The 16,677-nt window shown below is 40.9% G+C and overlaps 1 protein-coding gene and 1 pseudogene across 2 annotated transcripts; both read left to right on the top strand.

The window, feature by feature from the left end:
- Nucleotides 1-34: 34 nt before the first annotated feature.
- LOC111342731 (proton myo-inositol cotransporter-like) lies at nucleotides 35-7,621 on the top strand (annotated as a pseudogene). The gene is made up of 6 exons (XR_016001274.1): nucleotides 35-470; nucleotides 818-977; nucleotides 1,565-1,773; nucleotides 2,066-2,168; nucleotides 4,381-4,754; nucleotides 5,145-7,621. The product of XR_016001274.1 is annotated as a proton myo-inositol cotransporter-like (transcript).
- A 94-nt stretch (nucleotides 7,622-7,715) lies between these two features.
- On the top strand, nucleotides 7,716-14,936 carry LOC148731558 (proton myo-inositol cotransporter-like). Its single transcript, XM_088760200.1, has 6 exons — nucleotides 7,716-8,391; nucleotides 9,122-9,677; nucleotides 10,382-10,541; nucleotides 11,483-11,691; nucleotides 12,725-12,827; nucleotides 13,413-14,936. The coding sequence occupies exons 2-6, from the start codon at nucleotides 9,260-9,262 to the stop codon at nucleotides 14,206-14,208; spliced, it is 1,686 nt and encodes a 561-aa protein (XP_088616326.1). The 5' UTR covers nucleotides 7,716-8,391; nucleotides 9,122-9,259; the 3' UTR covers nucleotides 14,209-14,936.
- Nucleotides 14,937-16,677: the final 1,741 nt, after the last annotated feature.

Below are 16,677 nucleotides of genomic sequence, written 5' to 3'. Positions count from 1 at the left end.
CTTAAATGGATCGTGAGTTTTTTAAGCGGTCAACCAAACGTGGAGCGTCATGGAACAAAACAGCGATCAAATAATATTACTTGATAACAAAACCGAGCGAGAAACATCACTGAAAAGTTCCAATACTACTGCGAAAGAAAGAATTATAGCGTGCGTGTACATTTGCACTGTCTTCGCCGCAGTCGGTAGTTTTGTAATGGGTCATAACTTGGCTGTCGTTTCTGAAGCAATGATCCTTATAAAGGAAGAGTTTCATTTGTCTTCATTTTGGCAAGAGCTCATCGTAAGTGTCGCAATAGGTACAGCTGTAATAGGAGCTCCGCTCGGAGGATTTCTGAATCAACGACTTGGGAGAAAACCAATGCTTTTAACTTGTGCAATGGTGTTTACGATTGGAGCCGTGGTCGAGGCAGTTGCTACATCGAGAAATGTTTTACTCATTGGTAGGCTTATTGTCGGTTTTGGAATAGGTAAGTTAAAAACAAAAATGATTTAGTAAGCTTAAGAACCCAGAAGGGTGGTAAATAATACCATGAGAAATCGTTGGTCTTCCAATCTATTTTTTTCTTTTTTTTTTGATCTCGAAATCCCGCCAGCCTTTACTGTAAGAAGTTGGATCTTGATCACTCCCTTTCTCGGGGGTCGAAGGGTCACGCAACCAGGTGTCCCATTCCGGAATAAGTCAAAATACATTTTTGCCTGTAAAAACTCTACTCAGAAAACAAAGAGGAAAATGAGAAATAGATCAAATTAATTTGCATTTGTATTGATATGAAAATGCCTCTTTAAGAGTTTCTTTTTCTCTGATTGTCCAAAGACGGAGTGTCTGTTACAGTCCCAGTGTACATTGCGGAAACTGCACCATCGAATATAAGAGGTCGTCTAGCTACCGTCTACAATCTATTTATGGCGGGAGCCCAATTTGTCGCAGCTGTTATTCACGGCATCTTTAGCCCTTACAAGAAGACAGGATGGAGGTAAAGAGATATCGTATAACTTCTAAGTTTAGTGCCTCATTCTGCAAACATTATGGGTTATGGAAAGTAAGTGAGATCGCCATGTTATGTTATTTTTACCCCCACCCATTTAATTTCGTACCCAGATCCTTTCGTGTAACTGTGATTTAATTGTTTGGCCGTGAAAGGTCTGGACGTGAGGTTACTACCCGCGCACCCATATTCGATAATGCAATGCCGTGGATGAAAATAACAACAACACAGCACACTTGTAAACTTGTAAACTCGTAAACTACTAACCCACAGAGAGGAGTGTGTTTTGTAAGGAGTCCAACCAACGGTTGTCAAGGAGATTTAACGGTATCGCCAAACACAACGGTCAAACATCTGCGCATGTACGAATGTGAATAAGCCCAAAACAAAACAGATAAGGTTGCCGTTTTTCGAGGAAGTTTCCTCCGAGACTCTTTCGTCACATATCTCACTCAACAAATAAAATATTGTGGTAACAAGTGTTAATTTAGTGACTGAAGTTGAACAGCCGTAACATGGTTACCTATTAACCATCTCCGAGACATGTCGTATTAAATCTATTTTCCCTTCCACAGATTCATGTTTGGTTTAGCTGCAGTCCTGTCGGTCAGCATGTTCTCGGGTTGTCTGTGGCTTCCAGAAAGTCCCAGTTGGCTGGTTAGCCGGGGCGCTCGTGAACGTGCGAGGAAAGTTCTTGTAAGACTTAGAGGAACGACAGATGTGAACGAGGAGCTGCAAGCTATACAGACCGTCTGTAACGAAGAAGAATCCTATGATAAGAAAAGTAAGATCCTAAAAATTGGAAGGTTTGAGGTACTTATGGACACTTTCACGCGAAGCATAGTCTCGTGCCCAGTCCTTCCACGGCTATGTGGTTGTAAGGATCATACATTCTAGTTACCAGGTAGAATCTGGGCACGAGGTCAATCAAGAAATAGGTTCATGTGACATCATGTTATACAAGGTAGCTCTATCTTGACGGTTTATGGGTCAAACTTCACGCATGGAATGTGACCATTCAAATGAAAGGAAATATTTATTGTCGTATCATTCCGATCAAATATAATTGTTTTTAGGCAAACTTTATGAGATATTGACCACTTCAAGTACCAGGAAAGCTCTCTTGGTTGGCTTTGTGCTGCTAACGATACAACAGCTGTCGGGGATTAAGTCTGTTATGTAAGTGAAAACGTTTTATTAACCATGCAAGTTGAATTAAAAGCTCGGAATAATGATCATCGGCAGAAAACATGCATAGTTTTAATATGGGCTGACAAACAGAGGCCCTTGCACGGGGGAATATGAATATGAATATAGTTTATATCTGACCACTTGCAGCCCAGAGGCTGAATTACGGGTGCAGTGTAAGGTTGAGAACAGACGTCAGCATATCAGGCGCCTCTGGCAGCCGCTTCAGTCTATCGATCTCACCTTCCCACCCATCCCACCCCAGGGGAGGACATCCATCACACAGTAATCTCGTGTGTGGGAAATTAACGTCTCCTACCCCAACCCTGCAGGAGACGGGACCTCCATTTGCTCGTCCCTATCCGAGAAGGCTAGAATATCTAACCATTTCTTGATGTTATAGAAAGGTAGCAAATTCTTCTCAATTATTTTAAGACCTTGAGTGTTGGTCCGGCCGGGGCTCGAACCCTCGACCTCCCGCACAACAATCCAGCGCTCTATCCATTGAGCTAACCGGAAGGGGTACTTGGGTCAGATTTTAGTGCCGCTGGCCTCTCAGAATTCCAAGCCTATTATTGGGAGTCTCAGCGGCAGTAACCTTAAGCCGTAAAACGGCCAAAAATCTAGCCCTGAGGCGTAAAATTTGACAAAATTTTACTGTTGGTCGTACAAAAAGTTAACAGTTAAAAACTTTTCTTAAATCGCAACGGAATCAAACTAATTGTTAGCCGTAAAATGGTCAAAGTTTTAACCGTTAGCCGTAAAAGCCATCACCCCACTGAGACCCTCATTGTATTCTATTCTGTGGCCAATAAGAGACCCCATCTTCATTACTTTTGTAACCATTTTGGTAACTTTATTGAAAATGCAACCCCCTTGTTGACAATCCAGTCGTGAAAACGCGACGCCATTTGGCGGCACATCGCTTTTATCGCGCAGTAAGTTATCTGTTCCTTTTTCCTTTTTTTTGGCATGAAACCGTATAACTGATGTCTAGTTTTTTTCTCGAACTTTGTCATAGTTTTGATTAATTGGTAACAGGACTTCGTGTCGTCCAATTTGGTCTAAAAACATACTCGTGATGAACAAATCGGACTCCCGCTTCACAGTCGTGCAATTTTGTTAATCACTCGTAGGATTACAGACGTAATAATACACATGAAAAAATTACTCAGTTCTGACTGGTTGAGATAAATGCAGTTTTCAGGTGATTCAATGCAGAAGAGAGTTACTTCAGTGCAGAAGAGGGTTAATTCAGTGCAAAGAAAGCAACAAACCAGACATTCTGATTGGTCAGAATGATTGGTCGATGTCGATGTGAAGATCAATGACACTTGCACGGTTTGAATAAATTATTTTTGCACGTGATGGGCGCGCTTTTCTTCTGCATAATTATGATAAGCTACCTCGTATTTTTTAATGTATATTATCGAGACATAATCACATGATTTTTCTCGTGCAATTTGGAATAAATAAGCACTTGCAATTTTTTTCAAAGACCACAAATTGTCGTATATGAGAACGATCCTTCGCAGTAAAGCACTATTTGAGCAATAGTGAAAATCAGACCTGAAAAAAAAAAAAAAATTTCAGGCCTGTACGGGATTCGAACCACTGACCTCTGCGATACTAGTGCAGCGCTCTACCAATTGAGCTAACAAGCCAACTGGGAGCAGGCCATCAAATTAATTCGATATAAACCCGTAGATGATAAATCAAACAACAACAAACATATGAAACATATGTGTGAACTGCGGTTATGAGACGTATATGAGAACGATCCTTCGCAGTAAAGCACTATTTGAGCAATAGTGAAACTATTGCTCAATTTGATGGCCTGCTCCCAGTTGGCTTGTTAGCTCAATTGGTAGAGCGCTGCACTAGTATCGCAGAGGTCAGTGGTTCGAATCCCGTACAGGCCTGAAATTTTTTTCAGGTCTGATTTTCACTATTGCTCAAATAGTGCTTTACTGCGAAGGATCGTTCTCATATACGTCTCATAACCGCAGTTCACACATATGTTTCATATGTTTGTTGTTGTTTGACCACAAATTGTGTTTATTTATTCCAAATTGCACTTGAAATCATGTGATTACCTATATATGAATTGGACGGCACTCCAATTGTTAGAAGGTATGAAGAAAGAATTTAGGACAGATTTGAATTCTTGATAAAACTGTCTTAATTTTTTGGTTACATCCAGGTTCTACAGTACAACTATTATTCAGATGTCGAGCATACAGGGAGACCAACTGGCCTTCTGGCTGGCTGTGGTGGTCTATTTTTCGCTTTCATGTTCGTTGGAATGTATCTAGTAGAGATACATTCCAACGAACATGAACTACCATTTTGAAGTCTTGCGGGGGTCATCCTTTGTTTGTTTCTACTGGGTGGTACATTTTTCATGGCGAAGCAACACGATGCTGCGATCACCTTTCACGAACAAACACCCTCCGGTGTCAACAGTACGAAGTGTCCCGCCACTGGGTACTGCTTAGATTACGTCGAGGTCCCAGAAAAATGTGGATTTTTTTATGCTAAAGACGCCGCCAATAATCCTATCAATGGCTCGCGTATGTATAGGCAATCGCATGGGGCCGAGTAAAATTAAGGATTAATATCACGCGTGTTTTCGGAAGTTGCTGAAATTGCCCGAGTCGCGCAGCGACTCGGGCAATTTCTGCAACTTCCGAAAACACAAGTGATATTAATCCTTAATTTTACGAGGAACCATGTGATTACTTGTTTATGATATAAGGGGCAAAATGTTTTCTTACTGATCTCGCGCAAAACGAGACGCCATTGTTACAAAACAAACAGAAATTTCTTTACCTTGGCAGCCGTTGCTAAACGATTTTCAGCCAATTATTTTCAAGTAATTTTGCCCGGGACAGTTACAAAAATTAAGAAAAAATGCCCTCTGTCTTGACCAATCACAGTTCAGTAATTTTACCCCTTATGTGATAATCCTATTTATGTATCTTCCACAGACAACATGGTCGCGTTTGGTAGATGCAGTCGCGAGGATATCTCAGTAACATGGTCGCACCAAGCGTGTCCATACAAGTATGCCTGGTTTGCCACCGTCTTTCTTGTTTTATATAATGCCGCCTTCGCTCCGGGGTTGGGGCCGATGCCGTGGACGGTAAACTCTGAGATATACCCTTTGTGGGCCCGTAGCACAGGATATGGGTTTGCTTCAGCCGTAAAATGGACTTTTAATTTGGTGGTTTCCATGACTTTTCTCTCTCTAACTGAATGGATCACGAGTTTCGGGGCGTTTTGGTTGTACGGGGGAATTTCGCTTCTAGGCTGGTTGTTTTTCTTTGCTTATCTTCCTGAGACGAAAAATAAATCGTTGGAGGAACTACAACACTTATTTTCATAGCCGGTATACAATATTTTTAAATTTTGATCATTGAATTTATTATGGAACGTTAAAGTGGACCATGTGACCGGACCTCAAATATTGTGGGAAATGTGAAAGCAGACTTCTTGACTTAACGACAAAATTTTGTTCATTGATTTTTGCGGCTGTTCTAGAAATATGATTTTAAAACTATTCTTTGTAAGTCATACGAGGGTGCCTTAAAATATCACAATGACGTGAGCTCACGGGAAGCTAAAGCAGCAAAGTTGTTGCTATTTTACGTGAAACGTGAAACGTGACGTGAAATAGCAACGTGACGTGAAACGTGAAACGTGAAACGTGAAAGGGCAAGCTGAAGTCCTCGGTTCATGTAAACGCTGTGCTAAAACTCTCTAATGAAAGCTTGCTCGCAAGCTATTGGACCTGTTTAGTTAGTTCTGTAAAACTCGGTTTCTCGTTTCTGTTAATTTGGCACTTCTGCCTATCTACAAGTACACCGATTCAAAGTCTTGAATACTCTGATTGGAGCTGTCTTTGGCAACCTCATTACTGACATTGTAAACGAGTAGATTTATCTCTGACAGCCTCAGGATCGCACAGAAAAATAAAATAAGGTCTGGTGGTGGTATATCGTTCTCACTGGCAGAATTGCACAGCACAATAACCCTCAATTAATATCCAATTGTGCTTCGTAGAGTACAAATAACGCGCAAGACGAGTACAAATATCACGCGATATTTGTACTCCAGAAATATCCGCCAAATTCGCCCACACTGAAATAACAATCTGGCATGCTGGATAACAAATCTCTTATTTGACGTTTGGTTGTGTAGTATCGCTGAGTATTTTTACGAGTTGTTTGTATTTTGACTCGCCCTACGGGCGAGTCAAAATACAAACAACTCGTAAAAATGCTCAGCGATACTGCACAACAAAACGTCTAGTAAAATATATATATTTGGCGCAAATGATAGAATATTTAGTAAAGATTTGATTGGTGAATCAAAGTTGTTTCTCAGTGTTGGTGGGCGTATCAATGAGCGCTCATGCGCATGCTCATGCTCTCCGCTCTTGGCACACGTGCCACTTACCTCGATCCATCCCACGCTTGATGCCTGGAACACGTACCTTTCTTTCTTTATTCACTGTTCTTTCATTATCAGGGACAGCCTGATCCTTGATTCTGTGATAAAAGCTCAATCGATCCCGATCCCAAAGCATACGATTTGATCTGGAGTTTGCCGGCACTCCCGCCGATATTAAAGACCACCTAAAGATCCTTGGAATATGTTTAGATAACAAATTATCTTTTAAGGAACATATAAATACCATGTTAAAGAAAGTATATTCTAAGATAGGCGCACTTCGTCGCCTTAAGCGCTTAGTACCGGCAAATACCATATTACTTCTTTACAAGAGTTTTGTATTATCAGATTTTGAAACGGCTGCAACTCTTTATTTATGGGTATAGGTAAAACACTTAACAAGAAACGAGAAGATGCGAACTATTATGGTCCACGAACTATAACGAATTTGGGAAAAAGTACGGATTATGAATCAATCCTTAGGATGGTAAACATGAATATTTTAGAACATAGACGTATTGAACAATCTTTGATAATATTTTTAAAATATTTTAGGGAGAATGGTCCAGACTATATAGCTGATTTATTTAAACGCCGAGCTACACCATATAATCTTAGAAGTAGTGGTCTAAACGTAGTACAAACTTCATATAATAGCAGATTCCTTCCCGGCTCATACGCGTATATGATCTCACGTATTTGGAATCAGTTACCATCTGCTATAAAAAATGCATCTAATGGATGATCCTTCCGGAGACTTTTAACTAAGTTAAATTTTGCTGCCAATGCAGTGGTTGCCTTTGATTGGTTTTTTTTTTATTTTTAATTTTTTTATTTATAGATGTACATTATTTCTAAGTTAACCGGTGCTATTACAATTATAGCTTTCTATTATATTGTGAAACACTTTTATCATGAGCCTCTGGCTCGGGGGATTGGGAGACCACCCTCTGTGTATTTTTTGACATAAAATAAATTACCTTATCTTATCTTATGCGTTGCCTTATCCCACCGAGACCTAGACGGGAATATTTCTTCAGGTATCATAAATTTTCACTGTATGATTTAAGGTTACTACCCACCTTTGCGGGTGTCCCTCGGGAAAAACCTCGTACGCGCGCTAGTTTTAAGAAAACCCTAACAAACTATACATCAAGAGAAAACTTGATAAATGCAGTTTACGATACGGGTATAATTTAGGCGATATTTTTATTTACGAAGCGTCAGAAGCCGGTAAGGTGTGAAACGATTGAGAGTTCTTCTATTGAATTTTGTCGGGTATCGGATCCCGCAGCACGAGTTTTCAGGCCATCCATCGTACCTAGCAACAAATGGAATAAGGCGATTGCACTGATAAAGAGTAAAATAACTAAAAGCGTTCGATTTGGATTCGGAATTTCAAAGAGGGGTCTCACAAAGTGGCTGCATAGTCTTATTCACAAGGCATCAATCAACAATAGTGCGTCAGGCTTTTGCGCCGGATATTCTGATTGATTGTCTAGATATCCGCGTCTAAAGTTAGGAGTAACGTAAATGTGCGACACGTGTTGCGTAAATGGACACCACGTGAAAAGTATTATAAATATCAAAATTTCTTGACACACTTTCGTTCATCATCATCCCCGAAATGTTTGGGCAACATTGGCAAGGGAAAAACCCGCGGCAAAAAAGGTAAAGCTGGAGAAACTGCTGAAAAGAAAAACAGCGAATCGACCGACAGCTTCAGTAATACCCTTGTCGCTGCAGTGAGTTCCCTCAGGTAGGTTTTATTCATGATTTCATACGTTTTGAGGAGATTGCTTATGTATTTGTATCAAGGTCGGTACTTGTCCATTGAAAGGAAACTTCGTTTTAACCTTCTGTACGACAAATGTAGATTTGATGGCGACGGACTTCTTTGTTCGCAATTTGGATGCCAGCGTGGAGTGGAGTGCCAGGTCTGTTTTATTTTTTCCTGAGAAAATGGTGTCATTTCTCTCTTCTTCGGGCCTGTTTTTTCCTTTTTCTTTGCCCAGGGACTCCTCTCTAATCTTGATTTATGTTTTTTACCCTTGAGAAAAGACTTTCTAGTAGCAGAGAACTCCACTTGTGGATTTTGTCAAGTGTGCGGTATAGGTACAATTACCATGAAATTTCCGCAAATATTCCCCGGGGGGTTCGCCCATTTACGAGACTAGGACACCTTCCTGATTTACTAACTTTTATGTGAAAATACATTTTCCTAAATAAATCGGACGCTTTTTGAGATTTTTAATTTTTGTTTTGTAAACGTTGGGTAAAATGTCTAAGTTCAATCTAGCCCGATAAAAAGAAAAACGATTTTATCAGCCTCTGAAGGTGGGAAGTAACCTAAATAACTTAGAAGTATCTCTAGTTCAGTTGACTTACTTTACGATACACGCTGAACTTTTCAACTGGCAACATTCTCTAGACATTTTGTTTACTTAGCTTGCAAACAGGGCCAAACTAACAAGAAATATTTTTATTAGATTGCCAACTGAGCAAGTCTCCAGAAAAGGAAATCAGGTGAAACTTTCTCCACAAGGAAAGTCATTTGAGTAAGAATACATGTGATAATTCAAATCGATCGCGCTTTTGAACGAGAAGTCGACCAAACACGGAGCGTCATGGAACGAAAATGGGATCAAATACTACTACTTGATGAAAAAACAGAGCGAGAAGCTTTATTGGAAAGTTCAAGTGAAGCGAAACCAAGAATTCCAGTGTGCGTGTATATTTTCACTGCCATCGCTGCCGTTGGAGGTTTTCTGATGGGATACAACTTCTCGGTCGTTTCTGGTGCAACGATCTTTTTAAAGGAACAGTTTCATTTGTCTTCATTTTGGCAAGAGCTCATCGTAAGCGTGGCAATAGGTACAGCCATCATAGGAGCGCTTATCGGAGGAATCTTGAATCAAAGATTTGGGAGAAAACCAATGCTTTCAGCCTGTGCATTGGTGTTTACGATAGGAGCGGTGGTCGAGGCAATTGCTACATCGAGAAATGGTGTACTCATTGGTAGGTTCCTTGTCGGTTTTGGAATAGGTAAGTAAAAATACGTCAGTATCCAAATCGCTGTAAATCTTGTGATAAAAAGTTTAAGAGCCCAGAACGACGGCAAATGACACCTTAATCAAAGGCTCCTTAGAGCTTCTGCATGGCATTTCTTAATTTTTGTGACCACTCATTCTTATAGGAGGCGAAGTCACATACGTAGTCGAGATGAGTGAGTAAAAGAGTGAGTGAGTGAGTGTAACGATAGAATTCTGATCTTGACCCAGTTTTGACCCGATGTTACTCGGTGCTACTTGTTGTTTTTGTAACGTTCTGGAGTTCGCTTAAACAGTTCGCTTACAGTTTGCTTACAGCCCCTTTAGTTGTTCGTTATCCTAGATTGTATCACACCCCGTTCTCACTTTACCGTGCATAATAAATACTCGAGTAAACGTCTCCTGGGGCCTTGGGCGTGGACTTGGAGGCCTGGACACATACAGTTTTCTTGGGAATATCTTAGTAGTCCGACATTCGTACTCGATAGACAGTTGAGTTCTTTCCTTTTGTGATTTCTGGCTTATAGCCATTAGCACACCACGTTTTTTCCTTCTTACCATAAAACTACGGAAGACAGCAAAAGATGATAAACATCTCACAATCATTTCAGGATTGCGCGAAAATAAATTGAGTTAATTTGTGCTTGTACTGAAAAGATATTCGGTGAAATTAAATGTATTTTCTCTAATTGTTTGCAGGAGCGGTGTCTAGTACGGCCCCAGTCTATATTGCTGAAATTGCGCCATGGCGTATAAGAGGTCGTCTAGTCACCGTCTACTTTCTATTTATGACGGGAGCTGAACTTATCGCTGCCATTGTTGACGGCATCTTTAGCCCTTACAAGAAGACAGGATGGAGGTAGAGATATATAGAGTAGTTTCCCTCGTATAGTAAATATTATCAGCCATGAAAAGTAACAGTAAGATACTCAAGTTTATGTTTTACCTACATCCATCCATCCAGGATTCCCAATCTGTTACTCAAACTACTCACCCTGAAAGAAGGAGTGTGCTATGCAATGAGTGCAAACAACGGCTGTCAACCTTGTTCGCACTAACGGAAAAGGCCCTGGGAACGAGGTTGAATGCTGTGAGTAAGATTACTGGCATCACGCAACACGGCTGTCACGTGTATGATAATTTGCGAATGTTATAATGTTGTGGTGTCCTATTAGGCTGTCAAATCAAGTAACCCCTCAAGAGTCTTAAACAACCATTCTTAATAGTCAGTCATGATATTTTAGAAGCATATAACTTTTTGATCAGGCTCAAAACAAATTGTAAACGGGGCTCACAAGAAACCTCATCATGTGACATGAAGTGAATTAGTCTGGTGGAACTCCCTGCGGATGACATAATTGTCTATCGCATACATCGGTTTTATCAGGTTTCTCCGACAGCTCATTGGTGTTTATGTAAAACTCCTAGTGAACAAAGGCACTTCTCTCGTACCCAGACCTTTCATGACCAAGTTACAGTTACATGGTAGGATCTGGGTACGAAACCAGGAGGGCACTGTAAAGGCGAGTAAAGGTTCCTGTGACTAAAACATAACATAATAACCCTGTCAAGGCTTGGGTACCCAGCGCGCATGCATGTTTCGTAACTTGCCTGGGATAAACTCGGGCAGTACCCAGGCTTGTGAATAAGATTTCACCCCTCTAAAAATAAAAAATCTTACCATTACTGATGAGTTCCTGATCAAAATAATTTGACGTAATACCTCCTCGTCATCTCCAAGACGTATTAAAAAGAAAAATAAACCGACAAGTCGTATTACGTGATATTTCTCCTCTGTAGATTCATGTTTGGTTTAGCTGCAGTCCCGTCAACCATCATGTTCTTGGGTTGTCTGTGGCTTCCAGAAAGTCCCAGTTGGCTTGTCAGCAGGGGCGCCTGTGAAGATGCAAGGGAAGTTCTTGTAAGACTTAGAGGAACCACAGATGTGAACGAGGAGCTACAAGCCATACAGACCGTCTGTAAAGAACAAGAATCCTATGATAAGAAAAGTAAGTTTGTCAAATATTGGACGGTCGGAGTATTGATTGGCACCTCCACACGAAGCGTAAAGTTCTTTCGAGTGCTGCTATCTGAGTTTGATCCCGATATGATCCCGACACAGTCCCGAAGGGGACTCCGAGTTGGATCCAAGTGGGATCTCAGCTGAATTCTGGCGTGGTACAGTGAAGGATTCCAGCGTGATCCCAACCGGTCGTGCTCGGAAAGGTTCTGGGCGTGGCCACGTCTGATATTTTTGTTGTTGTTCTGTTGTCGCTGCAAAATCAAAAGCTAGTTACGGTCCTGGTTAGCAACCGTAGCCCTTGTTTTATATATCGTGGCGTTCGCTCCGGGAATGGGGCCTCTGCGATGGACGATGAATTCTGCGATATACCCTCTGGTGTAAAAGAAACACTATAATATGGTGATTTTAAGCCATCTATAAGCTGTTACACACTACCGCTTGAGAACTTATTGAGCTGTATTACCGAGCTCGAGGTAAGTACTGTAATTTACGAAACGAGTTTTTAACGCTCGGATTTATGGCCGAAGTGTAATGTGCATGGATTATAAATCCAAGCGGGAAAACAAGGTTCTGTTGCTTACAGTGCGGGCCGAGCGAACAAGGCTAGTAATAAGTTATTTAGCTAATCTCAGGTTTCAAATAGAAGGGGAAGAATTCAATTCAAACACGAACTTCTTAAGTTGGCAGGCCATGAAATACGGAGCCAAGCTCGTCCCCAGGTCATTTTTCGTTTCCCGCCCCACCCCCAACTAACGGAAAAGGACCTGTTGACGAGGTTGATACGCTCCAGTAAAATTGACCTATCACAGCTCATGTATTAATTGAGAAAAATTATTAAATTTGACCTCGTTTCCGAGTTAAATCCAAGCGGAAAAAACTTGGTCTGTAACTTACAGTAAGGATCTCAAACTCGGCTAGTAGCCGGTATTTATATTGTACTAGGTGGTTGCATCGTGACAGTTTATGAGTGGAACCCAAGAGTGTGATCATGCAAATGAAAGGTTGCCATTTGTTTTTAGGCAGGTTCTATGAGATGTTGACCACTTCAAGTACAATGAAAGCTCTTTTGGTTGGCTGTATGTTGATATCAATGCAAGAGCTGTCTGGGATTAATATCGTTATGTAAGTGAAAATGTTTTATCAACCTTAAGAGTCGAAAGCTTAGATTAAAGATCACTGATCAAGCCCGGCAGAATACGCGCATAGTTCTGACTATGGGCTGATTTAAGGAGGCTTTCGCACACGTCAACCGCGTAAATGATGAGTTATCTTGTCAATCGTAAATAATAATAATAATAATAATTGTATTTATATAGCGCTAAAATCCACTAATTGTCCAAAGCGCTGTATACCCACCCAACCCACCCCAGGGGAGGACATCCATCACACAGTAATCTCGTGCGTGGGAAATTAACGTCTCCTGCCCCTAACCCTGCAAAAGACGGGACCTCCATTTATTCGTCCCTATCCGAGAAGACTAGAATATCTAACCATTTCTAGATGTTAAAGAAAGGAAGCATATTCTTCTCAGTTAATTTTAAGACCCTGAGTGTTGGTCCGGCCGGTATTGAACTCTCGACCTCCCGCACAGCAGTCCGGCGCTCTCCCAATTGAGCTAACCAGGCGGCGGTTAGCTCAATGCAGCGCTTCCAAAAATTCTCTCCCCCCTTCAACATCAAGAATAAAACGTGTGCTTTTTGTTTCCAGCTTCTACAGTACAACTATCATACGGATGTCAGGCGTGCAGGCAGACCAACTAGCCTTCTGGATGGCTGTGGCAGTCTATTTTGCAAGTTTCGCTGCGACTTCCGTTGGATTGTATCTGGTAGAGAAACTAGGACGCCGTAAGCTACTATTAGGGAGTCTTGCTGGGAGTATTCTTTGTTTGTTCCTACTGGGTGGTGCATTTTTTCTGGAGAAGCAACACGATGCTGCCATAACTTTTAACGAGAGAGCGCCCTCTAATATCAGCAACAGATGTCCCGCGACCGGATATTGCTTGGATTGCCTTAAAGTGAGGGAAAAATGTGGATTTTGTTATGCTAAAGACTCAGCTAATAATCCTATCGGTGGCTCTTGTGTTCCAATTAATGTATCTTCTAGCGACAACATGGCCGCGTTTGGTAGATGCGGTCGTAGGGATCCTACAGTCACATGGTCGTACCAAGCGTGTCCATACAAGTATGCCTGGTTAGCAACTGTAGCCCTTGTTTTATTTGTCGTCGCGTTTGTTCCGGGGATGGGGCCACTGCCGTGGACGATAAACTCTGAGATATACCCTTTGTGGGCCCGTAGTACAGCATATGGGTTTGCTTCAGCAGTAAAATGGACTTGTAATGGGTTGCTTTCGATGACTTTTCTCTCTCTAACTGAATGGATTACCAGTTTTGGTGTGTTCTGGCTGTACGGGGGAATATCACTTCTAGGGTGGCTGTTTTTCTTTGCTTATCTTCCTGAGACCAAGAATAAATCGCCAGAGGAATTGGAATATTTGTTTTCATAGCATGTAATGATATTATCGGGAAAGATATAGAACACGTGCGAAGCGAACCTCCAGCTAAAACTTAGGGACCGGGCTCGAACCCAGTTGCTCACGAAAACTTTGTTTCTTTGTAGAAATTATGAAACAAGCTTCAAATTGATGAAAGTTAGCAAAAATCATTTTTACAATACTTCATTCTTTGATTGGTTTAGAGAAGTTGCACAGGTTTTGTTATCAAAGCAGGCGTAATGAAAAAGACATGAGTTGTTCATCTCGATCCAAAATTATGGGATTTCAACCGATTTTGGATGAATTTAAGAAAATCGAAACATAATCTTGAGTCGGTAACCGCGCGTAGAAACAATATTTGATAACACGCAAATTAAAGAAGAGCACTGCTATGCTACAAATTCCGACTTATCCTGTTTTTTTTTTGTTTTTAAAGTATCGAATATTTTTTTTTTATTTTTTAACCCTTTGACTCCCGAGATCTCATCAGCAATTCTCCTTACTGTCTGCCATAGAATTCTTATGATGATAGTTTGGAGAATTTGGTATTGCATCAACTAATTATCCTTAATAATAATAATAATAATTTTATTAATTTCTATTGCGCGATGATTAACATACATTTTCAATTGCGCATTACAATATGATCTTAATACAAATATATAAAAATACAAATGTAAATGTAAATTCATATATATATATATAAATACAAGTAGGAAATATAAAATAATAAAAAAAAAGCATCACATCTAACACTATAAAAAGGCTAGTCTAAAAAGATAGGTCTTGATTGCGGTCTTGAATTTATTATTTGAATTCAGGTCCCTGATATCACTAGGAAGCTCGTTCCGTAATTTGGGGGCGACCACGAAGAATGACCGAGAGTCTCCGAGAGTCTTGCGAGACTTCAATACAGGATAGTTTAACGTCAAGGAGTTCATTGAAATTTTGCTGGGAGAATCATCCATTGTTTTAAGGACTAGAGGTGGAAGAGATAAGAGGACCTCAGGAGATAAAATTTTGTTTAGTACTACAGCATACCAGCACTGTAGTGTCACAGTATTCCAGCACTGCAGTGCCACAGTATACCAGCACTGTAGTGCCACAGTATTCCAGCACTGTAGTGCCACAGCATACCAGCACTGCAGTGCCACAGTATACCAGCACTGTAGTGCTACAGCATACCAGCACTGTAGTGTCACAGTATACCAGCACTGTAGTGCCATAGTATACCAGCACTGTAGTGCCACAGTATTCCAGCACTGCGGTGCCACAGCATACCAGCACTGCAGTACCACGGTATACCAGCACGGTAGTGTTAGTTCCAGAACTTAGTGAGATAAACGAGCTGCGAAAAAACTGCAAATATCTACTTGATGATACATCTCTAATTGAGATTAATTCGCTAATATAGACAGGCACCAGACCACGGATAGCTTTAAAAGTAATTAAAAGCACTTTAAAGATGATTCTATATTTGACGTGCAGCCAGTAGAATGATTTCAGAAGCGGCGTTACATGGCAGCATTTGCTTTCTTCAAATATGAGGCGCGCGGCTTCATTTTGTACCCGATGAAACTTATGTAGGTGGCAGTTAGGCACTCCGTCCATACAGTAGACTGTTACAATAATCAAATCTGCTAGATACAAAAGCATGAGTCAGGGTTTCCGTGTTTTCCCTGGAAAGGTATTTTCTAATTCTACGAATGTTATATAAATGAAAAAACGCCGCGGAACTAGCCTTAGTTATATGCTCTACCATAGAGAGTTCAAGCTCAGGTCATTAATATTCCTCTTTCAGGTCATAGGTACACTTGGGAGGGAGGGGAGGGGCGGGCTTCACCCCTGAATCAAATATTAAGGTCACGAGGATGAAGAAACTGATCACCAACTAAAGACGCTCCTGATTGTTAAAGAAATCCTCCTTGCAAGCACCATCGGGAACTTTAAGAGAACAGTGTGAAGAATACGCATACTGATGTAAGGAATAGGAAAGGAAAAACAGAGAGGATTCGGTGTAGGGCCAGTTTCATTTGACCCTTTATGAGGGAGGCACTGAGGCCTCTGGGAAACCGCAAAACCGCAAACACGTAAAATCCGAAAACCGCTCTGAACATCAAAACCGAAAAACAGAACCTTCTTGGCCCACAAACCGAAAAACTGATCTAAAAAACAGTCAAAACCGCAAAACCGAAAATCCCAAAGCCCCCCCCTCCTTTATTGAAAAAAAAATCATTTCCGCAGTACCTTTCGATCCGATTTCTATCTTGCGTTTTACCCAAAAATTGTTGATTTCAAAACGATGAAGTGGGAATGATAAATTAAATTTACCCAAAGTGTTTGCCTTATGAAGGCTCTGTCCTGGTGAACCAGTTCACAAGGGAATTACCATTGTTATCTCTTTGTTTAGGAGTCATTGGTTAGCTGTTGTGTATTGTTCGGTCTTTTGTAACGGCTCTTGTGAACCGGTACACGAGGACA

Source organism: Stylophora pistillata, chromosome 5 (genome assembly GCF_964205215.1).
Source record: "Stylophora pistillata chromosome 5, jaStyPist1.2, whole genome shotgun sequence".
NCBI classification, from domain to species: Eukaryota; Metazoa; Cnidaria; class Anthozoa; order Scleractinia; family Pocilloporidae; genus Stylophora; species Stylophora pistillata.
Note: the sequence above shows the minus strand (reverse complement) of the source record. Positions and strands in the feature narration are given on the sequence as shown.

What these genes read in the sequence shown, in the direction of transcription:
- LOC148731558 (XM_088760200.1), top strand. Translation starts at nt 9,260, where the DNA reads ATGGAACGAAAATGGGATCAAATACTACTACTTGATGAAAAAACAGAG. An exon ending in CCTTGTCGGTTTTGGAATAG is followed by an intron (nt 9,678 to 10,381) that starts GTAAGTAAAAAT and finishes AATTGTTTGCAG; the next exon opens with GAGCGGTGTCTAGTACGGCC. An exon ending in TACAAGAAGACAGGATGGAG is followed by an intron (nt 10,542 to 11,482) that starts GTAGAGATATAT and finishes TCTCCTCTGTAG; the next exon opens with ATTCATGTTTGGTTTAGCTG.